Raw genomic sequence first — 15,619 nt, forward strand, 5'->3', positions numbered from 1 at the left:
CTTCAGGTCTCACCACCCATGTCTGCCATTCTCGGGCAAGCTTTTGAAAGCTCTTTAGCTCCACTGATAAGTGTCTGGAGACAGCCCACTCTGCCAGGAAGCCTCCTGCTAAAGGCACTCAGGCCTCTCACACCATAGGTTGAATCCAGTGCTGTCTCTCAGTTTTCCTGGTTCTGTTGCTGCCATTTTTCTGCTGCTGCTTCTTGCCATCTGTGCCATCTCCAGTGTTACAGCTCCCCTCACCTCCTTCGCAGTCCTCACCAGAATTGTCTTTGATGTCCATAATTCTACCAATCCTCTCTTCAAGGCAATAGTCTTTTACTGTTGGGGACTTTTAAACTCTTTCAGCCATTATCCATTCAGTTTCAAAACTGCTTCCACATTTTAGCTATCTGTTAAAGTAGCACCCCACTCCCAGTACCAAATTCTGCTGATAATCCCATCATACTTTCAGGTAGGATTTACAACACACAGGAAAACCACATCAGATGACAAAATGGTGGACAATCACACACTACTGGGAATAATGGCCTCGCCAAGTTTACACACATGTTTTGGGGACACAATTCAATCCATAACAGGGCCCAAGAGGAGACTATCCTCTGGGGACTACAAGAGTCCTGCACAGCCAAGAAGAGCTGAGAGAGCTGTACTGCAGAGAAGGGAGACTTTGCCTACATGCTTCCTGATCCTGAACTGTAACCTGTTATTTCCTTAATAAATCACATAATTTGTGAGTATGGTTTATGAGTTCTGTGTGCCCACTGCAATGAATTATGAAACCCACCAGGGAAGTAGAGACTGCTGTGGAAGTGACGGCTGGTGTTGGAATTGGTAAAAAGGTTGGAGAGAGGAGGTATGTCTAACCTCCACCCCATAGGAGTAAGTCTTGGGCTGATGTTGATGATGATTCTCTCTCCTCTCCCTTGTGAAGTTAGGGGTCAGGCGCCACCACACCATTTTTACAATGAATATGGTCTGTGTCTTCTGCGTGGCCAGCTCAACAAATTATCAAACTCAGCAGAGAATAGAGAGTGCCGTGGGTAGAACAGCACCTGGTGTGAGAAATGGTGAAAAAGTTGGAAAGTGGACGTATGTCTGACCTCCACTTCATAGGAATCAGCTTTGTGCTAATATTGATTCTCACCTGTACTCTTGAAGTTAGACAAGGTCTGTAGCTAGTAGAAAACAACTGGCTTCACAAACAGACTGGCTGGGGAGTGTGGCTGGTTGATCCTTTACTGGGACTGGCTGGAGAAAAGGGCCAGACTGACATTCACTAGGATTAGCTGTGGAGCATGTCCTGTAACTGACCTTCACCCTGACTGTTGGGGGAGACCTGTGTAATCTGACCTTTACCTGGATTGCCCGGGGAACCCTGCTCAGTCTTAAGGGCTGGCCTACATGAAGGGCAAAAACGCTGAGGATTCAGGGGGGCACTGAACAATGAGATCCAACAGGAGGAAGCAAGCTTGTCTCTGGACATAGAGGCCCACTGTTGAGGCCCACTCAGACCCAGGTAAGAGAGCTGTAACAATGGAGCTGTGATGGCAATGGAGGAAGTGACTACAGTAAGACGTGAAGCTGCAGAAACGAGTGAACTAGGATAGTGGTAGCAGAGTGTAAAGCCAAATACTGGCCAAGACATGTTAACATTCTGAGAGCTGGGGCACCACGAGCAAGTGGTCACCCACAGAGGAGGGTATACCACTAAGGGAATTCTGCACCAAAAGCTGTTGTGAAGCCGGCCTAGAGCTGTAGCTGACCTAGAGTAGTTAGAACCACTCAAGAACTGGGACCATCTGAGAACTATCCAGAAGCAAGCCAGAAGAAACTGGGAGCCAGCTGAGAAGAGCAGTTGATAGCGCAGCCCACTAAGGGACATCACAGAACAGTTCCCGGTTAAAAGGTTTCCTAGCTGACGAGAATGAACGTCTGTTTCAGGAAGAGTAAGCAAATGCCTCTGAGGTGTTGAGGTTCTCTGCAGGAAATACTTGCAGGCTTTGTTCTATGCATTTCGTCATTTACATTCTTTGTTAGTAAACATCTCTGTCATATTAAAAGTTGTTATTGCAGATACGGTGTTTCTGTGATTTCTCTGTGACCACTGCAACAGATTACCAAACCCACTAGAAAAAGACAGTGCTGAAGAAGAATAGCTGGTGTCAGAAACAACATACAAGTGGGAATTTGGGATATATTTGATCTCAGCCTCATAGGAACCAGCATTGGGCTGATTCTCATACTCTGAATTGTCATTTCAGTAGATATGAGTGCTGATCTGGTTTATGACAGAACTGAGAATGCAGGATGTTGAAAATATTTTTCTACAGAAGAGCAGTGGGATGCAGACCTCAAATTCTCATAAAAAGACCAGACTTAATGGTCTGACTGAGACTAGAAGGACCCCGGAGGTCACGGTCCCCAGACCTTCTGTTAGCCCAAGACGGGAACCATTCCCAAAGCCAATTCTTCAGACAGGGATTGGACTGGACTATGGTAGAAAATGATACTGGTGAGGAGTGAGCTTCTTGGATCAAGTAGACACATGATACTATGTGGGCAGCTCCTGTCTGGATGGGAGATGAGAGGGCAGAGCAGGTCAGAAGCTGGCTGAATGGAAATGAAAACAGAGAGTGGAAAGGAGGAGTGTGCTGTCTCATCAGGGAGAGAGCCACTAGGAATATATAAAGCAAAGTGGATATTGATTTTTGTATGAGAGACTGACTTGATTTGTAAACTTGCAGTTAAAGCACAAAAAAAATTTTTTTTCTAGTTAAAAAATTATCAGAAAGAGTAGAGATCTTTAAAGAAGAGAACCCTGCAGGTAGGAAACATTAAAGGTAACCGCCGGGATGGCTAGGATTTCAGATGTACAGTACTAAAGGACAACTTAAGCTGACTGGAGTTTTCGCACCGGAAAGATGATCCTAGGTCCTTGGAGATACTGGGAACTCACAGGGAAGTTTCACCAAGATGAGTAAAACATATTCAGAAAAGGCTATTTTAGACAATTTCAAAGGAGACAACAATCTGACAGTCTTCTCTAGGAAACAGATTAACTCATTAGAATGAAGGAAACTTTAAAGCGTTAGGAGAACAAAGGAGAAAATGGAATGGGGATATCAGAGTGGAGGACAAGAGAAGCTAAGGAAGCAGATAAAAGCACAATGAGGGACCAGTTTACTGTACAGGCGCAACATCAAAGTGGGGTTGCATGCTAAGAAATGAAATCAGTATTACTCAAAGGCGGATTAAGATGCCAAACTCTGAGGGCAGTCATGAATTCAAAGTTCTATCTTTGGAAAGATGCCTGGAGGGTGAATTTCACAGTAAAGGAGGTGGAAGGATATGAAGAACGGAAACACTTGAGAATGCTAAGAAGAAGAAAATTATGGAACCAAAATTATCAAAAGGTAGATCAAATAAATGGGATCTGTCTTAGAAGAGAAAGAGGAGTATATATTTCTTCAAACTCATAGAAAGAAAATGAGGTCTCACATGGGGAAAGGGATACATGGAGGTACTTTTACATATCCTCAGACACCCCTCCCAGGTGTGACACCTTCTCTTACTTGTACTGGACTTCCACAGCCTTCCCCACTTACCACTTTTCGATCACCTACCTGAAAAGGTTACACGAAGGCTTTCATCTAGTATAGTCCACGATTGTTTTCCTCGTTCCAACCTGGAGAGTGCATCTGGCTTGCTAACTTGACACTCTGTTCACAGGAAATTGCAGAATCTTAGAGTCAACAAATTGGTCTTGGATTTGTGAAAACGGCAGAATATTATATTTGTGAAAAAACAACTTCAAAATGTACGAATTGTTTTTATGAGTAGGAAAATATACCCACTTATTTTTATCTAGAATCAGAGAGTAGACTGAACATCTGACACTTTAGAGCACCAGAAGACCTTCCAAAGATTTTAGCAGCGGAACAAGGAAAGGCCAATGACAAGAGGGTTTTCCTCACCAATGGACACCAGGTTGCTATAGTTCTCCAACATCACGTCCCAGTACAGGTCCTTCTGAGCAGTGTCTAGGAGCTGCCACTCTTCCCAGGTGAACTTCACAGCCACATCACTGAATGTCAGTGATTCCTGTATTAAGAGCATCCTGTTTAATGAAGTGATTTCCTTTTCATGATATGAATGAAATGTGAAGGAAGTTTTTCTGCTCATTTCCTCTATATAGGCTGCTGCATCTATATACCTATTTTTTTAAATATCTTATAGAAAATGCAAAATTGCAATAAATTATTCTGAATTTGTGCATTCCATAATCCACCCACTCATGAAATTAGAATTTTCTATAATGTGTAGCAATAAAATCTTATTCATAAGCTAGAAACATTTCACATTTACACACAGACACACATATACTACACAAACACACATGTAGATATATTAACAGACAAGTTAAAGCATAGTGTGAAATGGGACGAGGAGTAGTAGCAGTACCAATAGTGTTGTCAGAACCTGTCTAACTTCAGGAGGGATAACAATTCGGATCAATTCATGACTGAACCCTAGGAGGTGAAGGGCAGACAAACCTCCACCCTCCAAACTTTTACCAATTCTGACAACAGCCATCCCTCCCATGGCACTCTCTACTTCTCTTCTGGGTTCATTAATATATTGCAGTGGCCAAAGAGAACTCACAGGCCACACTCACAGTTAAGTGGTTAATTAAAGAACAGGGTACAACTCAAGATCAGGATCAGAAGGCATGAAGGCAGAGTCTCCCATATAGTGCAGGACAGCTCTCTCAGCTCCTCTGCACTGCTGTCTGTCACCACTGGCTCTGGCACTGGGCCCCTTCTGAGCCTGTTACCGCTGGTTCTGCCACTGAGCCCCTTCTGGGCCTCTCTCTGTCTTCAGTGTTACAGCCCTTGACCAGAGTTACAGCTTTTCTAGGAGGTTCCTTGCCTCTTCTCTCTCTCTGCTTCTTCTTTCTGCTTTCTTCCTTCTACTTCTTTCTGACAAACCTCTGTAGTGCTAGTTACTTACACCTACAAAGTCATTATCAACTTCAAGGCAAGGCTATGAACTGACGAATCCCCCCTTGGTAGGCCAGCGACACTTCCTATGGATAGTCAGTGTGGCTAGACTATAACTCCCCTCATTTGTATAGTCTATTGAACAATTCCTGCAAGAGGCATACCAACGTCAGGGCAGGCTACAGCTCAGGGCCAGGCAGAAAGAATCAAACCAAGTTGTTTACAACTTACCCAGGAAATGTCAATCAACCAGGACAAAAGTAACAATCTCTTTTTGGGAGAGAACTAGGGCAAAGGTGACTCCTCAGGACTTACCGGAAAAATCTTTCAAGCTGTTTTTCCAAAGAAACAAGGCAAAAGGCCATATAAAGGAACTCCATTCACCACATATACCAGATATATTGAAGAGGTAATGAGTCGACTTTAATGTATAATTGAAGAAATTACCCAAAATGTAGCAAAGAGAGAAAGAGAATATAAAGGGGAGTTTAGTAAACACGGATAGTGTGAGAATGCCAACCTGTGGTGAAATGAGTTCCTTCATGTGGCCTTTTGCCTAGGTTCTTTGAATAACAGTTTAAGAGATTTCTCCCCCAAGCCCCAAGGAGTTACCTTTGCCCTACTTTTCTACCTTACAGTGTTTGTTACACTTCTTGGGTCAGTTGTAAACACCTTGATTTAATATATTTTGTCTGCTCCTGGCCGACAATCTGCCCTATGATTGGTACACACTTTGCAGTGATTGGTCAATACACTATGCAAATGAAGTCACTGTAGCCCTCTATGCAAATGGCCTACCAAGAGTGGATTGGTCAGTTCATGGCCCTGGGGGGAGGGCTAAGCCTTGAAATGACAAGAAGTTTGTGTTTACAGCTGAAGCTACAATTTTTTCAGACAGGAAGCAGGAAGCAGCAGAAAGGAGAAAAGGCAAGAGAGAAGAGAGAAAAGGCAGAGAAAGAGAAGGCAAGGAACCTCTTACAACAGCTGTAACACGGAACGAGGGCTGTAACATGGAAGACAGCGAGAGGCTTGGAAGGGGCCCTGAGGTAGTGCCAGCAGCAACAGGCCTGGAAAGGGCCCAGTGGCAGAGCCTACAGAGACAGGCCTTAAAGAAGCTAAGTGGCAGAGACAGTGGTGACAGGCTGCAGGGCTAAGAGGAGTATTTCCTGAGGGGGCCAACAGGAAGTCTGTCCTGAGGGAACTGAGAGGAGGCCTGAACAGCTGAGAGGTTGTGTGCACACAGAGAGGAGGGACTGCTTGTTTGCGTGGCCAAGAGGAGCTAAGAGAGCTATTCTACACTGAAGAAGGCAGACTTTACCTAAAGGTTCCTTGACCCTGATCCTGCGTTGTAGGTTTTTGATCCTGATACCAAGGAAGACCCTCATCGAGCTGGATTGACACAGTGGCTGCAACAATGAGCTCTAGCATAACAACGATTGTAAGGATGGCTCAGGACCCGGCAGTGTTTCGTTCTGTTGTGCACAGGGTTGCTATGAGTTGGAACCAACTTGACAGCACCTAACAACAACAACAACCGAGTTGTGACCTGTTACTTCCTTAATAAACCACTTCACCGTAAGTACATTTCATGATTTCTGTGAGACTCTGCAGTGAATTATTGACCTCAAACTGAGTAGGAAAGAGTCCTGAGAAGAGGGTGAGTGGCTGGTGTCAGAGATGGAGCGGCACAGCAGATTAGAGAATGTGGACATCTGGGATACATTTGACCTCATAGGAATTGGCTTGGTGCTGATTCTTATATTTGAAGTTATTCATACACTAACATACGTGTACCCGTAACTTCTGGAAGAGAAAATAGTTAAGGGAAAAGAAACAGCCAAAGACCTCACTCTGCACTAAAAGTAATTTTTCACTGAATGAAAGACCCGTGGCAGGCAGATTCTAAGACAGCCCCGTGATCACATTCACACCTGTGTACAGTCCCCTCTCCGTGAGCACAGACTGGCCTAGTTCCTCCTTTCTTACACAATGTGCTAAGGTGACACAATGTTATTCCATGAATAGATTACATATTTGGTGTTATTTCTGTCTCGGTGGTATTGGTGAAGCCAGTTGCCATGTTGGAGAGGTCCACATCCAAGTAACTGAGGGCTTCCTCTGGCCAACACACATTGAGGAAGTGATGCCCACATGGAACTGAATCATTCCCATGACCAAGTAAGAGAACTTCAAATGAAATCTTTCCCCATTTGACCCTCAGATGAGATCCCAGTCCATCTCCTGTGGCCACTGAGTTTGTCTAGTCTATTCCTGTGAGGGTCTATGAGGGACTCTGAAAGAGTGAGCCACAGGAAGCCTGTTTTTGCACTGTTGTGAAATGAGTTCTTTATGTGCCTTTTGCCTTGGTTCTTTGGAAAAACACTCTGAGAGAATTTTACCCTAAATCCAGAGAAATTACCTCAGCCCAAGTTTTCTACCCCAGAGGGTTTGATAACTTTTTGTCACGTTGATTGCTATTTCCTGGGCAAGCTGTAAAAAACTTGGTTTGATACTTTCTGTCTGGCCCTGGGCTGCAGCCTGCCCTGCAACTGATAAGCGCAATCCAGGGATTGGTCGATAGACTGTGCAAATGAAGTGTCGGTGGCATACTATGCAAATGATGTATCTCTGGCCTATTGAAAGGAGATTTTTTCACTTTGTAGGCCCACTGGACGAGCATACTATGAAACTGGCAAGGAGTTATAGATATAACCAGCCATTCCTACAGAGGTTTGAGAGACAGAAAAAAGCAGAAGGAAGAAAGAAGAAACAAAAACAGTGAGAAGGCAAGGAATCTCCTGTAACAGCTGAAACACGGATTGAGGGCTATGACACTGAAGAAAGTAACAGGGGCACAGTGGCCGTGCTGGTGGGGACAGGCCTGGAACGGGCCCTGCAGCAGTCAGTGGTGACAGCAGGGCCAAGAGGAGCCTATCCTGAGGGGGCTGAGAAGAGCCTGTCCTCAGGGTCAGAGAGCAGTCCTATACACATGGGATTGAAAAGAAGCCTGTCCTGAGAGGACTGAGAGTTGAGAGAGCTGTCTTGCACTGAGCAGGGAGACTCTGCCTACATACTTCCTGGAGCAGATCTTGAGTTGCAGCCTGTTGATCCTGATTCCAAGTTGTACCCTGTACCTTAATAAACCACTCACCTGTAACTAAGGTCTATGAGTTCTGTGTGACCAATGCAACAAATTATCAAACCCAGAAGAGAAGCAGAAAGTGCCATTGGAGGGATAGCTTGTGTTAGAATTGGTAAAAAAGTGGGAGAGGGAGAGTGGAGGTATGTTTGACCTCCACCTCACAGGGATTACCTTTGTGCTAATCCTGGTTGCTATTCCCCCTGAAGTTGTACAGGTTCTGAAGTTACTTCTCGCAGTGTAGTAAATTACTTAACATGGCCCTTCTAGCCACAGTCTTTGTGACTCCTATACAATGGTTGGGTGCGGCTATGCAAAAAAGGTGCTTGTGGTCCACCAAAGGGATTGGACAGCCTGCTAATAATGCAAATAAGGTACATGGAACAACTGTAGGGGTGGAAATATGCAAATAAAGTGTTTGGAACCCTTTTGGTCAGTTTTGCCATCCCACTAGGTTTAATATGAACTCATCTCAGGAGTGAAAGAGGGGACCTCAGTACCAACAAGAGGTGGGAGTGGAGCATTTCTTTTTGACCTGGGTTTCCTGTGCTAAGAACCTGCTAGACCCAGGAGACAGCAAGCCAGAACACCAGAGAAGGCACAAGAGGGAGAGAAGCAGCGACAAGCACAGCAGAGTCCAGTGGCAGAGAAATACTGTCAGAACTAGGAGACTGGCATCAGCAGGAGCGGTGGGCTTGCTGGGTCATGGTGTGAAGTGGCTACAGTGGGTATGCCAAATGGTGGCTAAAGTGGGCAGGATTGTCTTCTGGCACGAGACTTGCTGGTGGAGTGAGGTGCCTCTGGGCACTTACTGTCTGTGTTATAGAGCTTTGTAACACTTGACTGAGCAGCTCAGAGGCCAAGGCAAGAGCCAAGAGAAGGAGCTTGTCCTGATGGGGCTCCTAGGAGCCTGTCCTCAAGGGACTGCAGTGCTGCAGATCACCAGTCTAGCCACGTCTTGTAACTCCCACTCAAGTGATTGGGCGGGACTGTGTGATAGAGTAATTGTGGGCCACCAAGGGGATTGTTCAGTTTTATGATTCCGCCGAGCTTGAAATGAGCCACCCTAGAGGCGGGAAAGAGAGTCCACCAACACCAAGGAGAGACTAGCAGGAGAGACTCACAGTGGATGGTGCAGTGGGCTTCCCAGCCCATGTAATGAGAAAGCTGAATGCCTTTGTGCAGAGACTGAGGGCCAGGGAGAGGTGTGCCTATGAGCACGGCTCGGAAGTCTGTCCTAATGGAAGACCTGTACCTTAAGTGCTCCTAGCCTGAATTGTAAGCTGTTACCTCCCTAATAAACCCCATAATCATGAGTATGGTCTGTGAGTTCTGTATAGGCACTGCAATGAATTGTCAAACTCAGCAGAGCAGAGACTGCTGTGGGAGTGATGGTTGGTGTCAGAGTTGGTAAAAATGGTGGAGGGAGAAGGCATGTCTGACCTCTGCCTCATAAGACTCAGCCTTGGGCTGTTAATCTTGATTCTCTATCCCCTTTGTGAAGTTAGAGGAGGTCAGACACTGCCCCGACACCATTTTTACAGCGACCAAGAGGAACTTGCACGAAGAGCGTCGAGAGGAGCCTGCTCTCAGGGGTCCCAGAGGTGCCTGTCTTCAGGGGGTCAAGAGGAGCCCTACATGGCTGAGAGAAGACAGACAGAGTTGTCCTGCACTAAGAATGGAGACTTTGCGTACATGCTTCCTAATACTGATCCCAAGTTGTAGCCTGTTGATTATAATCCTGAGTAATAACATGTTGCTTCCCTAATAAACCTCCTAACTGTATGGTCTGTGAGTTCTGTGTGGCCATTACAAACAGGAATTATCAAACTCAGTAAAGAAGTAGAGAGCACCATAGGAGGGACGGCTGGTGTTAGAACTGGTAAAAAGGTTGGAAGGTACGGGTATGTTTAACCTCCACTTCATAAGAATCAGATTTGGGTTGATGATGACAGTGACTCTCTGTCCTACCCCTGAAGTTAGAGGAGGTTGGAATCCACCCATCATTTTTATACTACTATTACTAAAAAAATTACTACTAGTCCCATATTACTTGCATCTATGAGAATGCTGCTCTACTGGACACTGACCACCACATCACCCCCAGGAAGAAACATCACTGAAACTTACTCAGGAAAAAGTTTCATGGAACATGGAAGTCTCTCAAGGAAATGATCTACTTTGTCTTCAAAAACCGAACATAGCATTTAAATTACAATGAATCTCTTTTGTTAGCCAGAGAAATATTAAATGCAAGTTGACAGCTAATGTAACCCAAGGAATCCCCACCCAGTAAACCCAGTGCCATTGAGTCGGATCCCCCAGTCACATGTTATGTTCAACATCAATACTTTAATGTCACCGCACAAACAATATATTCCTGATCTACACTGCCTGATTTAGAAGTTGGAGTCTAAATTTACTTCTCTCCAGCTTCTACTTTTCCAAATTAATACTTTTCGGATGAACTGCACTGATATTTTACAGGCCTCTACAAACCCATCAGGGAACAAAGAAAAGCATAAAATAAAATAAAAGTCACCTGGGCCTTGACCATTTTCTTTTGTTCTTGGGACACTGCCAGCAACTGGGAAGGTCTGTCTTTGTGTTTTCTGGATCAGCTCTAATTTCTGTTTGGAAATTTCAGTCTCCTGTGAAGGGTGTCCCCAGAATGATAATACCCAAATCCTGCAACCTCTTCCTCCTTCCTTCAAGTGGTTCTCTTGCTGCTGTGGAGTCAGGACCTGTAGGCTGAAGGGAAAATTCAATGTGAGTGGTACACTACCTCCAGGCCCAGGTGCTGTCACTGCTTCTGGCACTCTTCTTAACACAAGGCCCTCAATATTGTTTACTGTCCCTTTCGTTGGGGAATATTTTACACCCAGGGCAATAAAACCTAAGATTCAGAATTTGCAAACATATAGGTAAGAGATGTCTTCTCAAAAAATGATGCCTGGACAATCAGATATGCATGTGAAAGAAAAAAAATAAGCTTGATCCCTACCTCACAACATGCAAGACTATCAATTCGTGGTTAAGTGTGACCCTCAGTGAGAATAACAAATCAATGAAGCCTTAAGAAGGTAAGTTTACATTAGGGTCTAGAAACATATTTTAAACATGCTGTATAAAGCATGAACTATAAAATGAAGAGTACTCTGCTGGAGAAACTATAAAGTTCTAAAACCACTTTAGAACACACTTTACCCATTGCTGTTGAATTGATTCCGACTCATAGTGACCCTATAGGACAGAGTAGAACTGCTCCATATGGTTTCCAGTGAGCGCCTGGTAGATTCAAATGGCCGACCTTTTACTAAGCCAGCATAGCTCTTAACCACTATGCCACCAGGGTCTCCAGAACACACTTAGGCATCATCTATTAGGCTGAAGTTATATATACATTCAGAAGTAACAATTTAAGTCTGAGGTTTATATCCCCACATAATGAGTGCACATTTGAACCACAAGACATATACCAAAACATTTAAAGCAGTATTATTTGTAGTAACCCAACGTGGTGAGATAGATCACTTTTATGTGGTCTTTCTGACCGTGCAGTTTTAATTCCCACCAAATGATTGAGGGGTACTATGCAAATAAGGTACTTGTACCCCACCAAGGGGATTAGGCAGCTATTGATAATAATGCAGTAAGGTGAACGGCATCCTGGTGTGGGTGGGACCATATAAATAAGATGTATCGAACCCTAACTAGGAGATTGGTTAGTTTTGTAACTTGCTGGGCTTAAAAGAGAGCCAATCCCAGAGCAGAGGGAGGACCTCATTACTACCAAGAAAGAAGAGATGGCAGTGAAGTACATCCTTGGATCCAGAGAAATGGGGCAGAACCAGGAGACTGGTGTTAGACAGTGTGGGAACTGACCCACAGCAGGAGAACTCTTTCAGGTAGGAGGTTTCCTGGCAGGGTGGCGTACATACTGGCCCTTATCAGAGGCTCTAAAGCGCTTTGTAACACTTGCCCAAGGAAGGCAGAGGCCTGTCTGGTCACAACCCCGAAGGGCTGAGGGGTTGAGGGATGGATAGGCCCAGGGCCAGAGAGGCCTGACTGAGAAGAGGCTGTCCTGATCAAAGAACTGTATCCTGAGTTCCTGAATTGTAACCTGTTACTTCCCTAATAAACCCAGTAACAGTGAGCATGGTCTGTGAGTTTTGTGTGGCCACTGCAAAGATTTACCAAACTCAGTAGAGAAGTAGTACCATGGGAGGGACGATTAGGGTCAGAACTGGTAAAGATGGCGAGACAGGAGGCATGTCTCAGCTCTGCCTCAGAGGAATCAGCTTTGGGCTGATGCTGATGAAGATTGTCTCTCCCCCTGGTGAAGTTAACAGGAGGTCAGATGCCACCACCACTCCATTTTTATAAGTCTCTTAAAGGCACCTTAAAACTCTTTCAGCCTCCACCCATCACCAAATTCCAAACTTTTTCCACATTGTAGGTACTTGTTACAGCAGTACCCCCATTTAATGGTACCAAATTATGTCTTAATTAACTAGTGCTGCTAAAACAGAAATACCACAAGTGGGTGGCTTTAACAAACAAAATTTAGGTTCTTAAGTTTAGGAAGGGTAAAAACCCATTGCCCTCCAGTTGATTCCAACTTGTAGTGACCCTATAGGACAGAACAGAACTGCCCCATAGGGTTTCCAAAGAGTGGCTGGTGGATTCAAGCAGTCAACCTGTTGGATAGCAGCCAAGCTCTTAACCACTGCCCTAAGTCCTAATTCAGGGCGCTTGGCTCTAGGGGAAGGCTTTCTGTCTGGGTCATTTCTGGGGAAGGTCCTTGTCTCTTCAGCTTCTGTTTCTTGGTTCCTTGGAGATCTCCAAGTAGTCTGGTAGCTATATTTCCCCAGCTTTGCTTACTAACTTTCTTGCTTAATTTCTTTATATTTTAAAGAAGATTGACTCAAAAATATCCTACATTAATCTTCCCTCATTAACATAACAAAACAACCCATTTCCAAACAGGGTTATAACCAAGGGCATAAAGGTTAGGATTTACAAAAGTTACTTTTGGGGGATACAATTCAATTCATATCAGCAAAGCGGAAAGTGTGCATGTACGTGAAGTTTATGGGTTACAAGGTCTCACACACAAGGACTCACCTCTACTTTTTCAGTGCGAAAGTAGCCCTACACCGATGGGCAGCGCGGTAGAGTAGTCCTTCAGACAACAGTTATCCCACTACTGGATGAGAAGAGAAAATATATGATTATCAAAATCAAGGCTTTCAAACCACTGTCCGGGGAATATACCGCCTTCTGTTTCAGAAGCCAAGGTTCCTAGGGTCCTGGACTTCCAAAGTTCCGTCCTCACAATCCTCTGTACCAACGACACAGACGACCCTCACGCCCTTAATAAGCGAAACCTAGACCAGACATCCCCTACGATGCTCATCCCCTAGCTCCAAATCCACTGAACTCTATATTAAATTCCGAACCCGAAACAGACACTGCTTGCATCGTATATATCCACCTCCACCACTTACAAGCAGAGTGATCTGCAAAGTCCCCTTACCCTAACAGTCCGGACAGCCTTACTCACTGTACTAAAGCGTTCGTCCCATGTCTGACCCCAAATACACCGAACTCACACCTACTTTCCTTCAAGCACCTCCACCACGACGCTCCCCTCAGGAGCTTGCAAGTCCTCATGACACCACGTCCACACACCTACTTCGTCCTGTTTCAAGGACAGAAACACACAACGATCCGTTTTTCTCCTGAATCACCAGAAGTTCCTAAAAGTTGCAATACTTCCGTAAACGGATCCTACGTCTCTACGCCTCGCACAAAAAAAAAAAAAAAAAAAAAAAAAAAAAAAAATCTGTCAACCTACGGAGGCCGGCGAGGACCTGGAGCTTTTGCAGGAGCGAGTATAACGGTATTTCCGGCATTGCATCACGAGTTAATATGTCTGCGCCCAGCTTGTCTTGGCTCTCGAGGCAGCCATATTTGAATACCCGCCGTACAGAGCAAAAGGGGACATCCTTCGTGCCGGTAGCTAGGGAAGGCCAGAAAAACGAAAAAGCCAGCAATACTGTCCGATTCCCTGTCTTCTCGACCCTTACAAAAAATGGATAGATTTTTAGTGGTTCAGGCTTTACAGGAAAATAATGGAGCCGATCAAATTATTTTTAGCGGGTGAGGCAGAAAAAAAACAGCCTTATTTAAAACGTATTGTTTAAAAAAAGAAAAAAATTTGGGGAACAAACTACAGCACAGACGTGCTCTTGGAAAGGTAAAAGGCAAACGGCTGGTAACCTGAGCACCACGGAAATATTCTAACTGAACAGTTTTTAGAAAGTGGCTTTAGGGACAGAAAAAGGCTTGGAGAAACTGGAATTGTATGAGAGTGGCATTCACAGACAGTGCAAAAGAGCAGGTGGGATAAAAAAAAAAAGGTTATATTTAGAGTAGGGCATAGGGGAAAGGCCACTAATGTTGAGGCCACTAAGACAAGTAGATTGCCAGGCCTTTCTTCCTAGTCTGTCTTAGTAAGGTTGCATGAATGAAACATGTTCAGCATCATAGAAACATGCAAGCTTCCACTGACAGGTGGAGAAAGGTGAAGGGTGAAGGATGATCTTCACTGAGGCCACAGGGATCTTGGCTGTGGGAACAGAGGTTGTGTGTACCAGGTATAGGTGCGCACTGGAATTCCTTCACTTGGGATGCCAACCTTTAAGAGATGAGTTCAGCACCTGGTGCACAGGGCTCAGGGCAGGTGAGGTGGTATGGATCACCTTTTTGTGTGGCTTTTCTCACCATGGTGTTATAACTCCCACCCAAGTGATTGGGTGTGGCTGTGCAAATAGGGCAATTGTGGCCCACCTAAGGATGGGTCCATTTTGATATCCCACTGGGCTTGAGGTGAGGCATCCCAGAGGCTGGAGAGAGAGGATCCTACCACTACCAAGGAGGGACACCCAGGAGCAGAGAGCTTGTCTTTTGAACCCATGAGATCCATACTGAGGAGCTCCTGAAACCAGAAGACTAAAAGAGAATGAGCTGTAACCTTGAAGACAGCAAGAAGCAGTAGCAGGAGACTGCACAGTGGGTTTCCCTGCCCACAGACTGAGAAAGCTGAGTGCCTGGGGTGCCTTTGGGAACTTACTGGCAGGGGCTTTTTAACACTTACCTGAGCAGGGCAGAGGGTGAGGACCAGCGAGGTGTGCTGACGAGCATGGCTGGGAAAAGGCTTTCCTGATGGAAGAACTGTATCCTGAGCATTCCTGAACATGAATTGTAACCTGTTATTGTCCTAATAAACCCCATAATCCTGAGTATTGTCTGTGAGTTCCATGTGGCCATCGCAATGAATTATCAAACCCAGCAGAGAAGTAGAGAGTGCCGTGGGCAGGACAGTTGGTGTCAGAATTGGTAAAGCTGGCAGAAAGTGGAGGCATGCCTGACCTGTGCCTCATAGGAACCAGGCTTGGGCTGTTGATTCTCC

The 15,619-nt window shown here is 45.1% G+C and overlaps 2 protein-coding genes across 3 annotated transcripts in view; both read right to left on the minus strand.

Moving 5' to 3' along the window:
• The window catches only part of LOC126086044 (zinc finger protein 350-like), a 60,611-nt gene extending 47,260 nt beyond the window's left edge, over window positions 1-13,351 (minus strand). Inside the window, exon 1 of one of the 2 annotated variants that reach the window (XM_049902050.1) lies at window positions 13,270-13,351. The gene's annotated coding sequence lies outside the window, so the exon portion shown is untranslated. Of the gene's footprint in view, window positions 1-3,626; window positions 3,718-13,269 lie in introns of those variants that run through there. The other variant, XM_049902052.1, reaches the window with a different exon arrangement.
• The window catches only part of LOC126086054 (zinc finger protein 613-like), a 29,463-nt gene extending 16,112 nt beyond the window's left edge, over window positions 1-13,351 (minus strand). Inside the window, exons 1-4 of the mRNA XM_049902090.1 lie at window positions 13,270-13,351; window positions 10,685-10,893; window positions 3,978-4,104; window positions 3,627-3,722 (exon numbers count right to left, since the gene is read on the minus strand). Coding sequence (XP_049758047.1) covers window positions 3,627-3,722; window positions 3,978-4,104; window positions 10,685-10,699 — 238 coding nt within the window. The 5' untranslated portion in view covers window positions 10,700-10,893; window positions 13,270-13,351. The remainder of the gene's footprint in view (window positions 1-3,626; window positions 3,723-3,977; window positions 4,105-10,684; window positions 10,894-13,269) is intronic.
• Window positions 13,352-15,619: the final 2,268 nt, after the last annotated feature.

Source organism: Elephas maximus, chromosome 11 (assembly GCF_024166365.1).
Source record: "Elephas maximus indicus isolate mEleMax1 chromosome 11, mEleMax1 primary haplotype, whole genome shotgun sequence".
NCBI classification, from domain to species: domain Eukaryota; kingdom Metazoa; phylum Chordata; class Mammalia; order Proboscidea; family Elephantidae; genus Elephas; species Elephas maximus.